At 33.7% G+C, this 18,692-nt stretch overlaps 1 protein-coding gene across 3 annotated transcripts; it reads right to left on the reverse strand.

Moving 5' to 3' along the window:
• Positions 1-519: 519 nt before the first annotated feature.
• LOC132635353 (homeobox-leucine zipper protein HDG5-like) lies at positions 520-8,392 on the reverse strand. Of its 3 annotated transcripts, none has more exons than XM_060351708.1 (12): positions 8,213-8,392; positions 7,465-7,720; positions 7,193-7,377; positions 6,952-7,069; positions 5,796-5,984; positions 4,275-4,766; positions 3,639-3,740; positions 3,335-3,547; positions 2,802-2,970; positions 2,454-2,722; positions 2,263-2,358; positions 520-1,581 (listed from the first exon to the last, which is right to left on the reverse strand). In XM_060351708.1, the coding sequence occupies exons 2-12, from the start codon at positions 7,627-7,629 to the stop codon at positions 1,066-1,068; spliced, it is 2,514 nt and encodes an 837-aa protein (XP_060207691.1). In that variant the 5' UTR covers positions 7,630-7,720; positions 8,213-8,392; the 3' UTR covers positions 520-1,065. The 3 variants fall into 3 exon arrangements, with proteins under 3 accessions (XP_060207691.1, XP_060207693.1, XP_060207692.1); XM_060351710.1 differs by lacking the exon at positions 8,213-8,392 and adding an exon at positions 7,951-8,093; XM_060351709.1 differs by lacking the exon at positions 8,213-8,392 and adding an exon at positions 7,799-7,929.
• Between the last annotated feature and the right edge of the window lie 10,300 nt (positions 8,393-18,692).

An 18,692-nucleotide genomic window follows, 5' to 3' on the forward strand; every position in this document is an offset into this window, starting at 1 on the left:
TAATATATATGTACTTCTCCATCCATCTCAATTAAATGTCTTATCTCACTTTTAGCATCTCGAATTAACTCCTTGAATGAACAAAATTGAAGAAAAAAAAGTTTAATTTGAAATTTGTCAAGAAAAGTTGAAGAATATCCAAAAGTTATGATCTAGTGGTCAATAAAATAGATTGAGAACCATGATATCTCACGTTCAAAAATACTACTGCGTGATTTCGCCTTGAGAAACAGAGTTACCTGATACTCCTCTGCTAGTGAAGATAGCAGGTACATGTCCAAATTAGTTGAGTTGCGTGCAAACTGATTCAAACGTCACGGTTATAAAAAAACAATTAAATTTGAAGATTAATTGCAAATATAAGTCGTACTTTATATAGTACGCAAATTACGGTAGTATTTTTCATGTAAAGATATCAGAAAAATATACTCAATGCCAGCTAAAACATATAAACTATATATGAAACATTTTCCAACAAAATAAAGGATAGATATTATAAGAGGAGGAACAAGATCAGAGTAATAAACAGAGTACTAGTACTTAATAATTAAATCTTACTAATGTTTGCTACTACAATTAGTGTCATTGCAGAAACAACTGCAAATTCAAATTGTCAACAACACCAAAAATTAATCACTAGTAGGGGGGAGGAGCTTGGGGGGAGGGGGGACATAAAAGAAGAAGTCAATACCCGAACCATAGTCTTTTGTGGGGTAATTTTCTCACCATGCAGCAAGGATTTCACCTGGTTCGTTCTTGACTTCCCAAAACTCTCATCACAACAAAATATTCAAAAACACAGACACACACAATCATTTCACTGGATTTTCCCACCTACCAAACAACTACTTTCTGACTCTTCTCATTTATTTACTTGGGTCCAGCCATGCACGCACAGGCTATTAACCTTCATTTGCATGGGGCCCCACGTCCCTACTATGCAAATAGTACTGGTCTTAATGTTACTTCACAAATCTTACCCCCTCCCCCACCCACTTCTCATTTTTCACTAATTACTCATAACCTCCCCTTACAAAAAAATTGTTAAAGGGAGGTTTTGGGTAATTAGGAATTTGAGTTTTCGTCCGCTTGCTTGGACTCTGATTGTTGTTGTTGTGGTGGTGGTGATGGTACTGTTACCCCTGGCTCGGGGTAAAGAGCAGCAAGTGCAGCATTGATTTGTTGTACGGTGCTGCATAAATGATGGTTAATGGCAGTGACGCTAGACAGGTTGAGCTTTGCAGTAGGGATTGTGCTGGCAAGGACTTGTAATCCAACAGTGAGTAGGCAGCCTCCTGAATATTCTTGGATTGATGACAAGTTCCGCTTTTCCGAAGATTGGGCTGAATTAGCTTCATTACTAGAAATGTTGGTGTCACAGTTGTTAACATTGGTTTGTGCATTAACTGGTGTTATGACAAAACCTAAGGGAAGAAGAGGGATGCATGATGGATCCTCCCCGTTCATGGCTAGCTGGATGGCATCGACGTCGACGGTTGTGTAGACCACCAAGCTGCCGGAATCATCCGTGCAGCTCTCTTGTAGCATTAGCTCTACACTCTGGGATGAGTTGCTAGCCACCTGCATGAATTCAAAATCCAAAGATATGGTGAAGTTGGGGACTATTTGGAAAATTAGCATATGATTATAAATTATTACTCCTACTAGGCAATTTCGAAATTCAACAAAAAACGGCTTGTAACGTGATTACAAGAAGAGATGAATTAGTATGAGAGGGATTAGAAATAGTTGTTCACTGAGTACTTTTTGACCTTGTTTTTGAAAAATAATCATTGTTCAGGTGTTCTAAATTTCAAAAGTGAAATTCTATAGCAATGTCTTGAAATTTTATCCGTGAGAATTTGAAACTTTATGACAGTTAATTTTTTATCGCAAAGGACAGGCTGGGAATTATTTAAAAGTGCAAGCTCTAGGGAGGATATAATTTTGGACAAGGGCTTGTTGTATATAATTAAACCAAGCTTCTATACAGATTGAATCCATTTTGTACGTGTATTAATGGTTTAGAGATGCCAGATTGTTATTCATTAATGAAAGAACATGTATGCAATCCGTAAGTACCAAGATATATATTCAATCAATATCTAGTAAATTCCCAATTACCAGGACTGCCGCTATTAATTGCCTAGCTTTGAGATAAATTTTGTGCATTGACCGTTAATTCATGTGTTAAATTTGCGGCCAAAAGAGGTCATTTAAATTAAAAACTGTCGCCAAAGTGAGATAAGTATGTATACTTACATTAATGCGAAGAAGAGAGAAACAATTCCCTGGATGAGATCCATTTGCTATATGAGCCACCTCATGCAATGAGTTCCCATTTGGAAGCACATCCAACTGCAATATAATTAGATAGACAAAATCAAATTAAGTTCTCCAATTACTCAAATAATTTGGGTGAAAATTGGGTTTTTCAAAAAATGCAAATTAACCTGAGCTCTTCGTCGTTCATCCCTCAAGAGATCGAACACCTGGTAATGATTATACGGAAGCCAAGAAGTTGAAACTGCGCTAAGGATTAGTCCATTGGGTTGGCCTGGTTCTGTCACTTTTCTAGTAGTAATTCTAACTGTATCTTCAGGAGAATCAGAAAGAGCTGTCCATGATTGCCCACAACAAGTGCTAATGTTCATACAAAACGTTTTGATCATCCTTTGTGCCAAATTCATCAAGCTCTTTCGCGCTTCTGGAGATGGTATCACTGTACAAACCAAATCATTTTGATCAAAAGACAATTATTTGTATGATTAATTAGATTTGGAGAAAAAAAAATTATGTACCTCCAAGGTCAGATATATTTCTAGCCATAAGGCTAGCAAGCCTTTCACATTGTCGCTGCAAGATTGCTAACCATCGTTGTGCTCCAAATGCCATACCACTAGTTACAAAGTGATTGAATATCTGATTCACTGGATTTTCCTCAACCTCAGTATGTTCAACCCATGTAACCTAATTTCATTGAGAAAAAAAACAAAAGGTTCAATTATTCATTTTAGCAAATATTTCCGTCCTAAAATAAAATATTAATAAAATAAGAAAAAGATATGTGAAAACTCCATAATACTGGCTACTTTCTAGGTTTATGGATTCAGTCAGCTAAACTACTCAATCGATATCAACAACATGTCATGACCACTTAGGCTTGATTTACAAGTTCCACGAATTTAGTAGTTTTGCCTATATTTGTAAAAAAAAATTAATTCTGAATCCAGTAACTCAAAATGGATCAGTGGATTCAGTGACATCTCAAACCCATAAAAGTTCAAGTTCAGGATCTGCCTGAAAAAAAATAAAAGAACAGAAGAAAATTTACCCGTGAGTATCCATTGGGCATGTCTTGTATGATGCAGCCAGAGGGTCTTCTCTTGAAATAAGGGAAAGGAGCTGGGAAATTGTTGTGAAGACTATCAAGTGGAAAATCAACTATTGACCAACTCCCTTCCTCCACATTCTGCTGGCAATAACGGAGGAAATAGCATTCGCGTGTTGACACTAAGGGTGTCAGGACTTGCATTTCCATAAACATCTGAGACACAAAAAAAAAAAAAAAAGTTAACATTTATAACCACCTACACATAATAAATAGATGAAAAGTTTTTTTCCTTAAAGGTACTTACCAATTGAAGAGAACCACTGGCATGTCCAGAAACTCCTGAGGTTACAACTTGAATAGTTTTGGCTCTAGAAATGATAGATGGGAAAAGTTCTATACATTTATTCTGGAAAAGAGCAAAAAGAAGGTAAAATTACAAGTATTATTAAACTGAGAAGATAAATGGTAGGAATACATAGCTTCAATTTTGTAACATTCCCTGCTACTATAGTACTATATAAGAAAGAACCTACAGGCAAGCTTAAATTCTATGCTTGAATAATGAAAAATATATTTACACAATCAAGCAACTTATAAATTATATATGTTGCTCAGAACTTCAAAATCGTACTGTATGTGTGTGATACTCCAAAAATGCACTACTTTTGGAGAATCCGGCACGCACTGATCAACATTTTTGAAGAATCCGAAGCAACATAATTTATAAGGTAATGACAGGTAAATCTCTATAATTATAGAATAATTAGTAACCTAGTAAATATGATAGCCAATCAGCTATGAGTGTAAAATATCATGTCAATGTATATAACTTAAATAGCCAGAAATGCAACTCACCTGAACCTAAGAATGCATCAACTACGATAACTGAACAGCTTTTAAGTGTAATATATCTTTTATACTGTCAGTACATATTACTTACTGGATCCAAAAACGCATCAACCAGAGTGATGCTATTCATAATGACAACAGCACTGCTGCGAGTTGCTTCAATCCGAAGCTCATTGCTATTCTGCTTAATCCCAACAGGCCATGGAAACATTCTAAAATATTCTTCCACATTGAGCACTTCTTTTCCAGAATCATTAGCCCGAATCCAGAGCGGGTCAGCAGCTGTGCACATCTTCACTAGTTCATCCATCGACGAAATAGCGAGTTCCATTGCAAGAGATTTTTCTTCTTCCAAGATCATTGGACCTCCAGTAAATTGAGAGTTGTTTTGTTCAGGCATGAGCAATGGAACAGGAACCATATCGGCGCAATTCGACATTGGCTGATCCTCGAATTTTCTTGGGAAATTGTTAATGGACATGTCGAGTTCGAGTGAAGGAGGAAAAAGTGGAGTTGTTGGTCCTAGTCCTTGCATTGGCCCCCGGCCATTATATTGAGATACAAGACAGCATACTCGCTCAAACTGCGAACAACAATTGCAAAAAGGAAGGAAAAAGGGAAAAAAGAGAAATACATAAGTTTGTGCTTGAAGAGCAAATTGTGCATATATTTGAACACAAGAATAGTGTACATAAGAGTCATTGTTAATTCAATTTCATAAAGCTAAGTGTTGGCGATATTTTTCCTTTTTAAATCAGTTGCTCTGTCTGAATTTATGTGACAATATTCAACTGACACGAGATTTAAGAAAAGAAAAAAACTTTTGGAGCTTGTGAATCAAAATAAACCTTACAAATTGGTGTGACTTTAAATCATCTCATTAAAGAGCGGTAAAATGAGAATTTTAAAGCTAAGTTTCGTTATTAAATATAGACATGTGACGTTCTCTTTTAAACAGACTAAATGAAAAATGTGTAACATAAATTGAGAATGATGGAGTAATATTTTCAAGACAAGCCATTATACTTAGTTTATAGGAGCATTAAAGAGAACAACATATCCTAGATTTGTTGAATCGTTTATGCTTATTTTATCTTAATTAACTTGGTGCTTACTTAATTGAAATTAACTTTTTGTGCAATTAACATAAAATTAAGAAAACTGTAAGATCTGTAGAAAATTTCCTCAATCTTTTTTGACAAAAACTAGGCTAATTAAGCTGTCCTCGTTTTGGGCATATCACTATATGAATTCTTGGCAAGCATAGAATTTGTCCAGCTAAGCACTTAAAACGCAAAAAGAGAACAATACTGATAGTCAGTGGCGAAATTAGGATTTTCATTAAGGGGTTCAAAATATGAAAAAGTAAACACACGAAGAAGTCAAAGGGGGTTTAACGTCTACTATGTATACATAAAAAATAATTTTAACCATGTATAAACAGTGTAATTTTCCGCCGAAGGGGGGGTTCGGTGAGCCCCCTTGGCCCTTCCTCCCTCTGCCCCTGCTCATAGTGTATATAACTTAAATTTATGATAATATTCATACCAACGATAACCAAAACAGTTTAAAAAATGGGACAAAATATTTACAAAATTGAAGAAAAAAATACCTCTTCTTTGAGACGGGCATTTTCGAGGCGAAGTTGTTGCTCATCATATCCCATTTCTCCAAGCATGGCAGGACCTCCACAAGTGGGGCACATAATACTGCGTAGAGCTGCTTGCAGCCGATAATTCTCATTCTTTAAATTGTCATTCTCAGCTCTAAGTATTACATTATCTGATCGGTCTTGTTGAGCCTACATCATTAAATAACTGTTAGTACTATTAAAATCAATTAACAAGCAACAAAAAAGAGCAAAACCCCAATTGATCCCCCTAAACTTAATGAAGTCTTATCCCTCACATAATGGCGCACTTTTAAGTTTAAGAGTGAGTTAATTCAAAATGAGCATGATCTTGTTATATGTATATATTGTTAACGTTTTTACTACTCTATGAACTTTGTCGCTAAATAGTCCGTACGTGTATCAAGATTTTTTATTAATCCATATAGCTGATCTGTTGTTAAAGAGTAAGATTAGCAACAGACTTTTATTCTTTAACAAGAAAAGCTATCCATTACTAGTTCTTGTCCATTTTTTTTTTTTTTGAGAGTTTATTTGCTTATGTACGCGTAATTTGACGAAAACAATGTGTCCAATTAAACCCATAGAATCTCTCTAGATCTAAGTTTCACATCGTTCATAGTTAATTAAGACTAAGATAAATAGTAAAAAGCCTCTCTCTTTTTCATGTCCATAAGACCATAACCATAACCCTAAATGGGGTGCATTAAAGATAGTGTCTCCTAATGGAAGCTCAATGTTGCAGAGAAAAGGGGGGGTTGACTGCGCACTCAACAACTAGGGCCAGGCTCATATTAATGGAATGCATTGGCCATACAATAAATTGAAAGTGAAAGCAACCCCCGTAGTTAATGTAGTCACTCTCTCTACAGCTCTCATGGTGTAAGTGGTGCACTATTCTACACTCTTTCTTCAACCATTTTTGGTCTTTGACAAATTTTAACGTATGTAAATAAACATACACAACATATGGGAAATCGTGCATCTGCCCCCTCATGCATGAAGCTTTTAATTTTAACAGCTGGAAGGAAAAAAATAAAAGCATTTATAGAGCTTTCTGTTTACCGCGTGAAAAGAAAAAAATAATCACACTGATCGTGTATTTTTACACCATGTAATACTATGCTAACATGCTCACCTTCATTTGAGTTCGTCGGTTTTGAAACCAGAATTTGACTTGACGTGGTTTAAGGCCAAGGTCTTGGCTTAGTTTGAGCCTTTGCTTGTCATCTGGATGTGGGCATTCCTTAAATAACCTAAACATCACATAAATTAAGCTTATTTCATTAGAAATAAGTCTAAATAAGTGATAAAAACACTCCTTATCAAGATCTTGAGAATGGCAACTATAACAAATTTTTGAAAAATGGCTATCTTACGCCTCCATTTCTTGGATCTGGCGAACAGTGTGCCGATGATAACGTTTCTTTTTTCCCGGTTGTTGTTGTTGCTGTTGTTGTTGTAGGTCGGGTTCGAGTTCATTTCCAGACATTCCTTCAATATGTTCACTTCCTGAGCCACTATCCATTTCTTCTTTGCTTTTCAATAGTCCATTTTCTTCTTTCTGAAAATAAAATTGAAAAAATCATGCATGCAAGTGATGAAGGGAGATTAAAAAGTAAGGATAAAAGATGTTGAGGAATTAACTTACCGGAATAATATTGGGAGGAAAAATGTTGAAAGGCAAGTTATTTCCTCCCATGGCCATGAAGTTAAAATTAGGGTTTTGAATGGAAGAGGAATAGAGTGAGTCTGAAGAAACACTATTATTTCCTCCCATCCCCATTGATGAAAATAGTTGACAATCACCAAACATTTTTCCACAGTTCCAAGAATTGACGGAAAAAACAGAACTTTTTGTTTTCAGACTACGGTTAGGTTATATTTCTTCCTTTCCGGAGTCAAACCTGCAAAAAAAAAAAAAAAAAATTGGAATCAAGCCCTTACACATGAAATATAAAGAACAGAAAGTTTTAGAAACACACCATTGAAGCTAAAGAGGAGAAAACTCCATTGGAGGGAAAATAAAATAATTTCTCTAAAACCTTAGATCACAAAATAAACAAAGATAGAAAGGATATATATGAAGTAGTTGTTTTTTCACAAATATATAAGAAAAGTGAGACAAGAAGACTACATTACAAAAGTATTTGACTCCACACTTCAAAAAGACAAAGAAAGGGTCAGCTCCGTATGAGTCTTCAAAACTCCCCATTAAAGCACAAACAAAGTATTAAATTCTCAATACCAAAAAAATTAAATTAAAAAGCAAAATGTTGTGTAGGTAAACGAAGAGAATTGAACACACAAAATTAATTTCCTATGTAATTAATGAAATGTGAGAGAAGAATAAAAGGAACAAAGAAAACGTATTATTACAAATAATAAATTGTCAATACCCTGTGTCGGTGTGTGTTTTTCAAAGCCTTTCTTCTTCTTCCCCTTCTTCTCTCTTCACTACTCCACCAAACTCTATCTAGTTCACTTCTCTTTCAGTCTATATGTATAGTAAAAACTTGGGATTTTTTTTTTCTATTTTTGTTTTTGTTTATAGAGAGTGAGGAAATGCGAGCTTTAACTAGGGGGGTTGAAAAAAGAAAGAAACCGATCCAACGCCTATTAATATGTGAGTCAGCTCAGATCCGGTGACACGTGGCATATTTTATTGGATGAAGGACCGTTTCAGCTACAAAAGTCAAACCTTTTTCTCAGAGTTGAAACGCTTCGCTCTTTCTACGCGCGCGTGGTGCTACCTTCCTGTTTTTTTCTTTATAAAAAAAGATTAATACGTTGGTCAGCATAATTGTTTGATTAAATTAGTAGATAGGTCGTAGGAAGAAGTGATTGATGCATACCCTTCTAAAAGGAAGTACAAGAGTACCTTAAAAAGTTTGTGTACTACAGTTAAGTATCTTTAACGATTTCTGTTCACTTTTATTTATTCACTTTAAATTTTTTACGTCATTTAAGAAATAATAAATGAAATATATAATTTATTAATATACTTATATTAATTGATACATATTTTTATTAAATTTGAAAAAAAAAATTGAAATAGGTAATTAATATTATGAATAAAATAGAAAAAAATAAATTATCTTTATCTTGATATGCTAAAAGTGAAAATCTATTTTTAAAATTCTGGACAAGTGAAAGTGAATGGAGAGAGTATAAACATTATGGTTTATGTAATTCATTTGTGCTAAAAAGGACCGAGGGGATACAAACTCCTTTGGTCAAAACATGGTCTATAATATTATTAATTATATTTCAAAATTTAAGAAATCAATTTCTAAATTTAGGCTGAAAGGGTGAATTGGTATTCGTTGTTGAAACCTGATATTCTTTTGGCACAAATAAAATTAGTAATATTATTCTTTTCTTTATAATCTTTGTGACATTATTTTATATGACTTTTTTTAACTAATACCGGCAATTCCCTACGATAAGGCACATCATATATGGACAACATTAAAATCTGTATGATGGAAGTTAAAGGCTTTGAATTCCATCAAAAGTTATGTTTCCCCCTTGTCGCTATTGCAATTTAGATGTAGCTTTTCGTTTTTTCTGTTTTTTCTTGTTTTCTTTTTGTGTCAAATGGGATCTACGATCTTAATTCTTATCTTAAATAATAATACGAACACTACTTGTTTAGTTGATACATATAAGCAAAAGTTCTGTCAATTAGAGAAGGTGGATAATGTATTTAAGCCCCGTTTTTTAAATTAAGATTAAGATACTTAATTTTGAATACACATATAAATTTAAGATATATATGTATATATTAAGATTAAGACACATGAATTTGATACATATCTAAATATTAAGATATTTGTATTATGATCCAATTATAAATATTAAATACTAGGACGATTTGTTTTCTCAATATCTAAATGTACATAACTTATCTTTATTAAAAATAAAATAAATTTAAAACTCATATAAAACGTTAACTAATCTAATTAATACTATACGAACAATTATTTTAAAAAGATTATATGATGGTTGGCAATAGTGATGGACAATGATGGTTGTTTTGGGGGCTGAATGAGGTGGTAGTTGGTAGCGGCCTTGGCTGATAATGGTGGTCGGAATGTGGCTGATGGTGGTAATTGTCGATAATTATTGGTGCCTATTTGTGGTAATGGTGATTAGTGGCCGGTAAGATTATAAATGGTAATCAGTGGTGATCATATAGGCAGAGCTAGAGGGGCGGAAGGGAATCGTCTGAATTTCTTTTGTCATAAAATCACACTATAAAAGGTCAAATCTACTCTCTACATCAAAATAATTTACATTTAACTTGTGTTATACTTTTTCGACAAATATGCCCTCGTCATTGGCCTTTTGTTCAAATATACCCCTTACTAGCTGAGCTAATGGTACGAACAAAGTGTATATCTATTGGGTGACAATCATTTTCACCTCCCAATTTTGGTTTAAAAATCAAACTTGCCCCCCTCAACTATGAACAATAGGCATTCTTCCCCCTTTATCCTATGCAATGTCTATTTTACCCTTGACATTTCAATCCTCCATCTATTTAATACCTTTTTATATTATATAAAATTTATTTTCTTAACCTAGGCATTATAGATTTCTATTTAAAATTTCATATTATAAGTAGAATAATTCTTTTATGAACTTATCACAATATCTAATGTTAATATATACACACACACACTCACATATTACATGTTATTTTTACATATATATATATATATGTATATGTATATTTAAGATTCACTTCTCTCTTATTCTCTACTGTCAATATATAAACAAGTTTTGATTGTCATTAATGAAATATTTTAAATTATAATTTAAAGTTCATTCATAATATAAATAGATAATCTTTTAGGAATTTGTTATAGAATTTATCTCTACTTTATTAATTAATTTGTATTACTTTCACTAAAAGATATTTATAAAGTTATTACTACCTGTTACTTTTACTTGTAAATAGATATCAGAGTTTTGATTATTATTAATAATTATTATTATTTTTCTTCTAATTTATTTCATTATAGAACGGCATTAAGTTATATACTCAATTAATTTCTCACTTTTCTTTTTCCGTCTCGAAAGTAATTTTATTTTTATAGGAAATTTGTTACATAGATTAAAGAGATTAAAAAATCATGATTTTAAAGAAGTAAAAGTAATAAAAACAAGTTAATAATGTAAGGGTAAAATAGAAATTTAAAAGAAAAAATCAATTAGAATAAAGGAGGGAGAATGACTATTGTTCAAAGTTGGGGGAGGGGGTATATATATATATATATATTTGGCCCTCTTCTAGAAGTACAAGGGTAAATTCAATCTCTTAAATATATATTTTTCATATTTTTCTTTCAACACATATTTTTCCTGTAAAATCTTTTAGATAACTGTTAAACTTCAACTCTAGACAAGAAAATTTAAATTAAATATTTATCTAATTTTTAAAATATGAAATAAAAACGTATATTTTTAGTCAAACAGTAATTATTGACCATGTAAACGTACATTTTCAACGTTGTTCTGGTACGGCTAACACTATATTCTCAACGTTGCTCGACGTGAAACGCATGCATATTAATCCTTTTGGTATCATTAAATTGGTCAAAAAACTTAAATATAGAAGATCTGTAAGAAGAAAAAGAACATCCTATAGAAGGATCAACTAATTAATTCTAGTGTAACTCCAAAAATGTGGGACTTTGGTGAAAACTTCAAGTTAATTACCTCAAAATTTAGAAGTTGATGGAGTAATAGGGGTGGTGGACAGTACAATTTTGTCTATTGATCTATGAATACTATTCATACGTACATCTGATACATTTTTTTAGTTGAGTCAACACTTGGATTAGTTGAAGAATATTCTAACTCTAAAATTCAATTAATTATATATGTAATTGTGCCTAATTTAAAATAGAATCTACCAAAGCAGCCAATTGAAATATACAATGTATTGAATAGTGAAATTCAGTATTTGTAAATATTGATGGCTAAACTATTATTTATTTGCATATACTTAGATACTATTTATGATCAACGGAGCCTAATGTATGAACAAGCAATTAATGTCTATCAATGCTAGGTTGAAGCTCACTCGTCAACACATATTACAATTAGTTAGAGAAAAGCATATTGTTAATTAGTCAAAAGAGCTTACGTAAAACTGAAAATATGCTCATGAGCCTAAACCAAATTAGTCAGTGAAAAGCTATACATTTCTCTACGTACGTTTTACATTTTGTTTGTACGTTTCAGAAGATGGTTCCAACTTGAGCTGGGATGAACAGTATTTAGGCCTGGTATGAGTTTTTAGTCGATATTTGAAAAGTAATAAGAAAATTAATAGCTACACTTTAATGCAAAAAATAAAATTTGGATTAAATTTATTTACATAAAGAACCCCATGAATTGTTCCTCAGGTTTGAACTTATAAAAGTTTGAACCCGATAAATCGTTCATGTGGCTTGAAACTGCGGAAAATTTTGAGCCCCATGAATCGTTTCTTGGATTTGAATTTATAAAAGTTTTAACCCAATTAATTGTTCTTGGGGTTTGAAACTTCAACAAATTTTTGAAGCCTATGAATTGTTCTTTGCAAGGTTTGAACCCTATAAATCGTCCATGGGGTTTCAAACTCTAGAAATTTTTTGAACCCCGTGAATCGTTTCTTGGGTTTGAGCTCATATAAAAGTTTTAACCCTATTAATCATTTATGGGCTTTGAAACTCAACAAATTTTTGAAGCCCATAAATCGTTCCTTAGGTTGAAGTTTGAACAAGGTTTGAACCCCATGAATTGTTCAGGGTTTCAAACTCCCAACAAATTTTTGAACCATGTGAATTGTTCCTCGGTTTTGAACTTATAAAAGTTTGTATCTCATGAATCGTTCATAGGGTTTCAAATTCTAGAATATTTTTTGAACCCAATGAATTTGAATCCATGAATTGTCTATGGGGTTTCAAACTCCAACAAATTTTTGAACCCCATAAATTGTTCATTGGGTTCCACTTGTGAATCTTTTGAATTCCAATACCGTTTGTTGGAGTTGTTCCATCTTTTAGTTGAGAAAAATTGGAGTTGTTCCAAATTTTAGTTGAGAAAAATCATGTGTCAAAAAAGTGATTAAATGTTTGATGGTTTTTGAAATAGTGATTATAGGGGGTAAAAAATGGCTATTTACTAATTTCTCCCTCGATTGCATAAAGCTGAAAGATAACTTCTTATGGCCCTTTGACAATTGCAATAGGCCGCCCTCTTAAATTACCAAAAGTCCAATATCGGTCCAAATCTGTCAATATCAAATGGGCCCGTGCTCTGCTTTCAGCATTCAAAGCCCAAGTTGAACATTACAGTACCGGTACCTGGACCTTCTAGCAAAGCTAACATATTTAGGGCAACTCTTCATTAAATTTTGTCTCTCATATTTGAAATCTTTAAATTTTGCCCTTCGACTAAAACTCATGGGTTTCAAGTTCGAACCCCCACTCAGTCAAAATTTTAAAAAAAAGTCGCAAGGCAGAGTTTAAATTTCGCTATGCCCCCACCGGCATACACTTGTTAAGGAATTACCAAAGTTATGCCGGACCCGGCATACTTATGCCTTATGGGCAGACTTGAAAAAGTTCCGCCTTATGGGGCATACTTTTAGTTATACCTTATGGGACATACTTTTAGTTGTGCCTTAACTAAAAGTCTGCCTCATAAGGCATAACTAGGAAAATACTTTTAGTTAAGGCTTAATTAAAAGTTTGCCCATAATTATACCCCCACCGACATAAACTTGTTTAGGAATTACCAAAGTTGTGCAGGATTCGGCATATTTATGCCAAGTCTGCCCTTAAGCCATGAGTATGCCGGGTCTGGTATAACTTTGGTAATTCCTTAACAAGTGTATGTCTGCCTTGCAATTTTTTTTTTTCTAATTTATGCTTGAGTGGGGGTTCGAACCCAGAACCTCATGATTTCTGCGTGAACGCTCAGGGTTGCAATGAAAAGGACAAAAATTAAAGACCAGCAATATGAGGGGCATAATTTAAAGACCGCAAATATGAATGATTTAAAGACCACCCCGAAAGAAGGGCAATCCGCGCAAAAAAATGACATATTTATTGTTCAATCTGCTTTCTCAATTAAATTAAATTATCGATATAGCTAGTTATTCTTCCATTTACTTACTTTCCCAACTAAATTATCTCTATGCTCATTGTTCTATTTGCTCTCTTAATTATGTTATCTCCAACTTTACTCAATTATTTTGGATTTAATGAGAGATATCATTTCAGATATGAACAAATACATGGTGAACAATTAATTAAGCCCGCTACCTTGCCTTAGGGTGAGTCTTGTGTAAGTTTAATTAATTATAGATAACATCTGTTATAGATAATATATTATCAGAGGCAGATTCAAATTTTTTAAATCAATAAGTTTAGAGTACGAACTACTATAGTCAGTTTGATCTATTTATGACATTAATGGATGCAATTTTTGTTGGGTGTGCGAACAAAGTACCACATTGGTAGCTGAAAAGAAAAGGAAGTTGTTGGGCTAAAACGGCCCAAAGATACTCTTAACATGATGTGATATTGTCCGCTTTGGGCCAAGCCAACACGGTTTTCCCTAAAAGGCCTCACATCATTAAGAGTATCCAACTCCTTATAAATAACTTTCTTTTCTTTTCAGCTACCAATGTGGTACTTTATTCGCACACCCAACAATCTCCCCCTCGAACTAAGTTCCATGTGGCTCATTATCATACCACGGGTCAGAGATTCAACATGTCTGTGTACCACCCACACTGTCAGAGTATTTACGGTCACCGAAGCCCAAAGGTTGTGTATGCGTCTTCAAAGCTACGGGTAAAGGTCGTAAACCGGCCCGTAGACGGGCAAAGGCACTGAGCCGGGCCCCACTCCGCCATCTTCATACTCGTCCCGCCAAACCATTGGCTCTGATATCAGTTGTTGGGCTAAAACGGCCCAAAGATACTCTTAACATGATGTGATATTGTCCGCTTTGGGCCAAGCCCGCACGGTTTTCCCCAAAAGGCCTCACATCATTAAGAGTATCCAACTCCTTATAAATAGCTTCCTTTTCTTTTCAGCTATCAATGTGGTATTTTGTTCGCATACCTAACAATCTCCCCCTCGAACTAAGTTCCACACGACTTATTACGGGTCAGAGATTCAACGTGTCAATGTGCCACCCACATCGTCAGAGTATTTACGGTCACCGAAGCCCAAAGGCTGTGTATGCGTCTTCAAAGCTACGGGTAAAGGTCGTAAACCGGCCCGTAGACGGGCAAAGGCACTGAGCCGGGCCCCACTCCGCCATCTTCATACTCGTCCCGCCAAACCATTGGCTCTGATACCAGTTGTTGGGCTAAAACGGCCCAAAGATACTCTTAAAATGATGTGATATTGTCCGCTTTGGGCCAAGCCCGCACGGTTTTCCCTAAAAGGCCTCACATCATTAAGAGTATCCAACTCCTTATAAGTAGCTCATTTTTCTTTTCAGCTACCAATGTGGTACTTTGTTCGCACACCTAACAATTTTAGCACTGTGTATGTGTGTGTTTGTAATTTACTTATTTTCGTTATATGAAGACGTTATTAAATATAGATGTACTCGTTGTTAATAGATCCTTGCATATTAGTGGTAGTTAGGGGTGTCATATAGACATGTTGGGTCATAAGACTCATAACCCAAACTTTCACAAGCTGAGCGGATCATGTTCTCTTCATATTTCCATCAATAGTGATAGTAATTAGTAGTGAATTGTGCATGAACATCTCTAATCCAATGCAAATGGGGAGGCTTTACTAATTTGAAGGATATGTATATATGAATGAACAAAAGCTTGACATTAAAGTGTTGAATAATGAGACAGAGAAGACCACTAGGACATAGTCAAGGAGACATCGCACTGGTCTCTTTTTATTTAACATTGCAGACAATAATTGCTCATATATGTGAATAGCATATGTACAATAATTGCTTTAAATATGCGATTTTGGTCTCTTTGTATTAAAATAAAGTTTCAGAAAAAACGACCTGATTGCTTAAATCTAGTAATTTAAACCTAACTGGAGTTGATATAATTTTCCAAAGTTAAACAAAATTAATAGTATTACTGAATACTGTTAATGTATCATCAGATGACAGCAATTTGATAAACTATATGATAAAAGTAAATTTGATATATATACAAAGAATACGCAATTATAGCATATTTGCTTGAACAGCAGAGAGTAGGTAGGGGTCCTCACAATTCTGCCTATCCTTTAATTTGAACAGCAATGCAACTCAATAATTCATGCAGGCACACGAAGACGGTATTAAATGAAAGGGATGAAAACTGTTTCTCGACTGTTTGATATTTGCATTCAGCCCAGATTAATAGGTATGTGTGTCGTGTGTATAAGGCCCATAAAAGGAGAAAATACTCCGTATCATAGTTTTTCACAAAATTTCGCCCATTATCCCTCGTTAGGCAGCTGTTTGATAAATGACCATTTATTTATTTTTCTTGCAGCTTATGGACCTTTTAGACGGCAACCTAAGGATCCCTTCTAACCAACTGGAAATCTTTTTTCCTTTTAATTACTTAAACAAACTCTGGTATACTTTGAGAATGCTTCATTCACCAAACCATAGTCTAATGTTCCATTTCTAAAGTTGAGGAATATATGGGCAAATATATATCCAAGTTTAATGTTGTCTAGAAAGGTAACTTGTCAAACACAATATTTGCGTAACTTTTCAAAATAGGGATAAAATATAAATGATAGTCTGAAAAAAATATTTTGAATAAATTAGCTAATCTTTTTCATTCACAAAGCTCAAACTTGAGACTTGGTAAAAGATCTTTTTCATCATACCACAATCGGCGAAATAGATTTTTACAATTGAATGCAAGAGCAATATTAGATGGCTGGCTTGTAGGGACACATAAATGGGACAAAATTGGATTCAAACAGTTCCATGATGAGGATGTGACAGTCAGGAGTGGAGCCACATTGGCTCCAGGGGTTCATTCGAACCCCTCGGTGAAAAATTACAGTGTATTTTTAAAGTTAAAATTATTTTGTTATGCATATTATAGTAGATGTTGAACCCCCTGACTTCTTCGTGTATTTACCTTTTTAAATTTTTGAACCCTGGATGAAAATCCTGGATCTGCCACCGGTGACAGTATCATATTGGTTTAAATCTTCACTGAACAAATATAAATGGACAAAACTAGGAAATAATAATGGTGAGAGGTTTACATGAATCTAGTAGCACTATATACTTTTAAAAGATATTTCAAGTATATGTCATGTTTTTATAATGAAACTAGGTTAGTTGCGCTATCATTAATGACTTGTTTTAGTCTTGTTGTCAATAGGGAATGATCGCATTTCGACTGGATATTGCTTTTCTAATGTCCAAACGCACAACATTTTATATGGAACAGCGCAAGAAATAACTTATAAAGTTGTCTCCTCATTAGTAGTTTAGAGTAGTTTAATAGTCAATAAATTTAGTGCCTTGCGGCCACAAGAACCATGTTCTAATTTTTTATTTTTTTTTAACCATCTCTCGATCCACTGAAAAACAGAAAGTGTGATTGAGGCTCCAAATATTGAACTCCACTACCCCATAAAATCTTTAGCATTAATTTAGCAGCTCATTTACTCAACTTAAGACACTTACGTACCGTAGCAAACTATGTTCTTTTGGAGTAATGACTGGAAGTACCTTTCTACAATAACTATAAATACCTGTAAGTTTTCTGTCAAAATATTATCAGTCACATACAGGCTTAACCTCAATTATGGATATTTTCCAAAGTTATAGCAATAAGAAGGTAAACCAAAAAGCAACAAAATTCACCTGTATTTTCGTTATTAACAAAGAATAAGAAAAAGAACAATCCTGGCAGCACAACAACAAAATGGCTAAAGTAAAGTACATAAATTATTTATGTAAAGGAGAGAAGAGTTTTTAACTAGTGCTGCCTTTTGGCCATACTTCCTGCTATCGTTTCTTCATTGACTTCCTTCATGCATCTTGTTCTTGTAAACTTAATGTGTTTCTTTATCTGTATGTTCCATTAAGCACATTTGCCACTAAATAGTTACTCAATTTTTCTCCTCCAACCACAAGCATTAGACATTCTTTATAACTTTGTAATACACTTTCTTTTGTGCACGAATTTCACTTTCAAGATTACAAAAGAAATCGAGAAGTCCAGCAAAGTCTATCTAATAGACGTAAGTAGTAAATACTTGGGGGAAAAAAGAGAAGACAGTTTAAAAGAACATACACAGATATATAAAGCTTCCGTGAACCAAGTTGGAGATGTAGCTTAGAACAGTGGCCACGTCTTGACGATGCACCTTAAGTAGGCGTTTGGTCAACCCATGGTTTAAAACCATGGTTTCAAACCAACGTTTGGGCATACGTTTGGAAAACCCCAAATCATCCAAAAAGGCATGATTTAGTGTTTGAAACCATGGTTTCAACTTTTTAAAATATAAAATTTAACTCATAAGTTTATATTTTATAAAAAAAAGACCCATAAGTTGGTAGATATTTTTAACAATTACCCCCATCAATCATTTACCAATCTCATTAACTTCCACCAACCTTTATTTATGTCTACCAACCTTTATTTTATGTGGGAAGATTATATTAAAGAGTAGTTACATTACTATTCATGTTAAATTTTCATTTTTATTGAACTAAAGTTTGATTAATTGATGTTGCATTTTTTAGAAAGGTCTTCTAGTAGTGTATTAATTTTGTTATAAACTATGATTTACTCATTTAGTAAGATTATATAAGAATTGAGAATGTTTTGATAATTTTCACAATTTGTGGGTTTTTATGTCT

This window comes from Lycium barbarum, chromosome 4 (assembly GCF_019175385.1).
Source record: "Lycium barbarum isolate Lr01 chromosome 4, ASM1917538v2, whole genome shotgun sequence".
NCBI lineage: Eukaryota > Viridiplantae > Streptophyta > Magnoliopsida > Solanales > Solanaceae > Lycium > Lycium barbarum.

Excerpts from the sequence above, each read along its gene's own strand:
- LOC132635353 (XM_060351708.1), bottom strand. The coding sequence starts at position 7,629 with ATGTTTGGTGATTGTCAACTATTTTCATCAATGGGGATGGGAGGAAAT. Across the intron at positions 5,985-6,951 it reads ACCGACGAACTCAAATGAAG|GCTCAACAAGACCGATCAGA; the intron begins GTGAGCATGTTA and ends TTAATGATGTAG. Across the intron at positions 2,359-2,453 it reads ATGAACGACGAAGAGCTCAG|TTGGATGTGCTTCCAAATGG; the intron begins GTTAATTTGCAT and ends ATTATATTGCAG.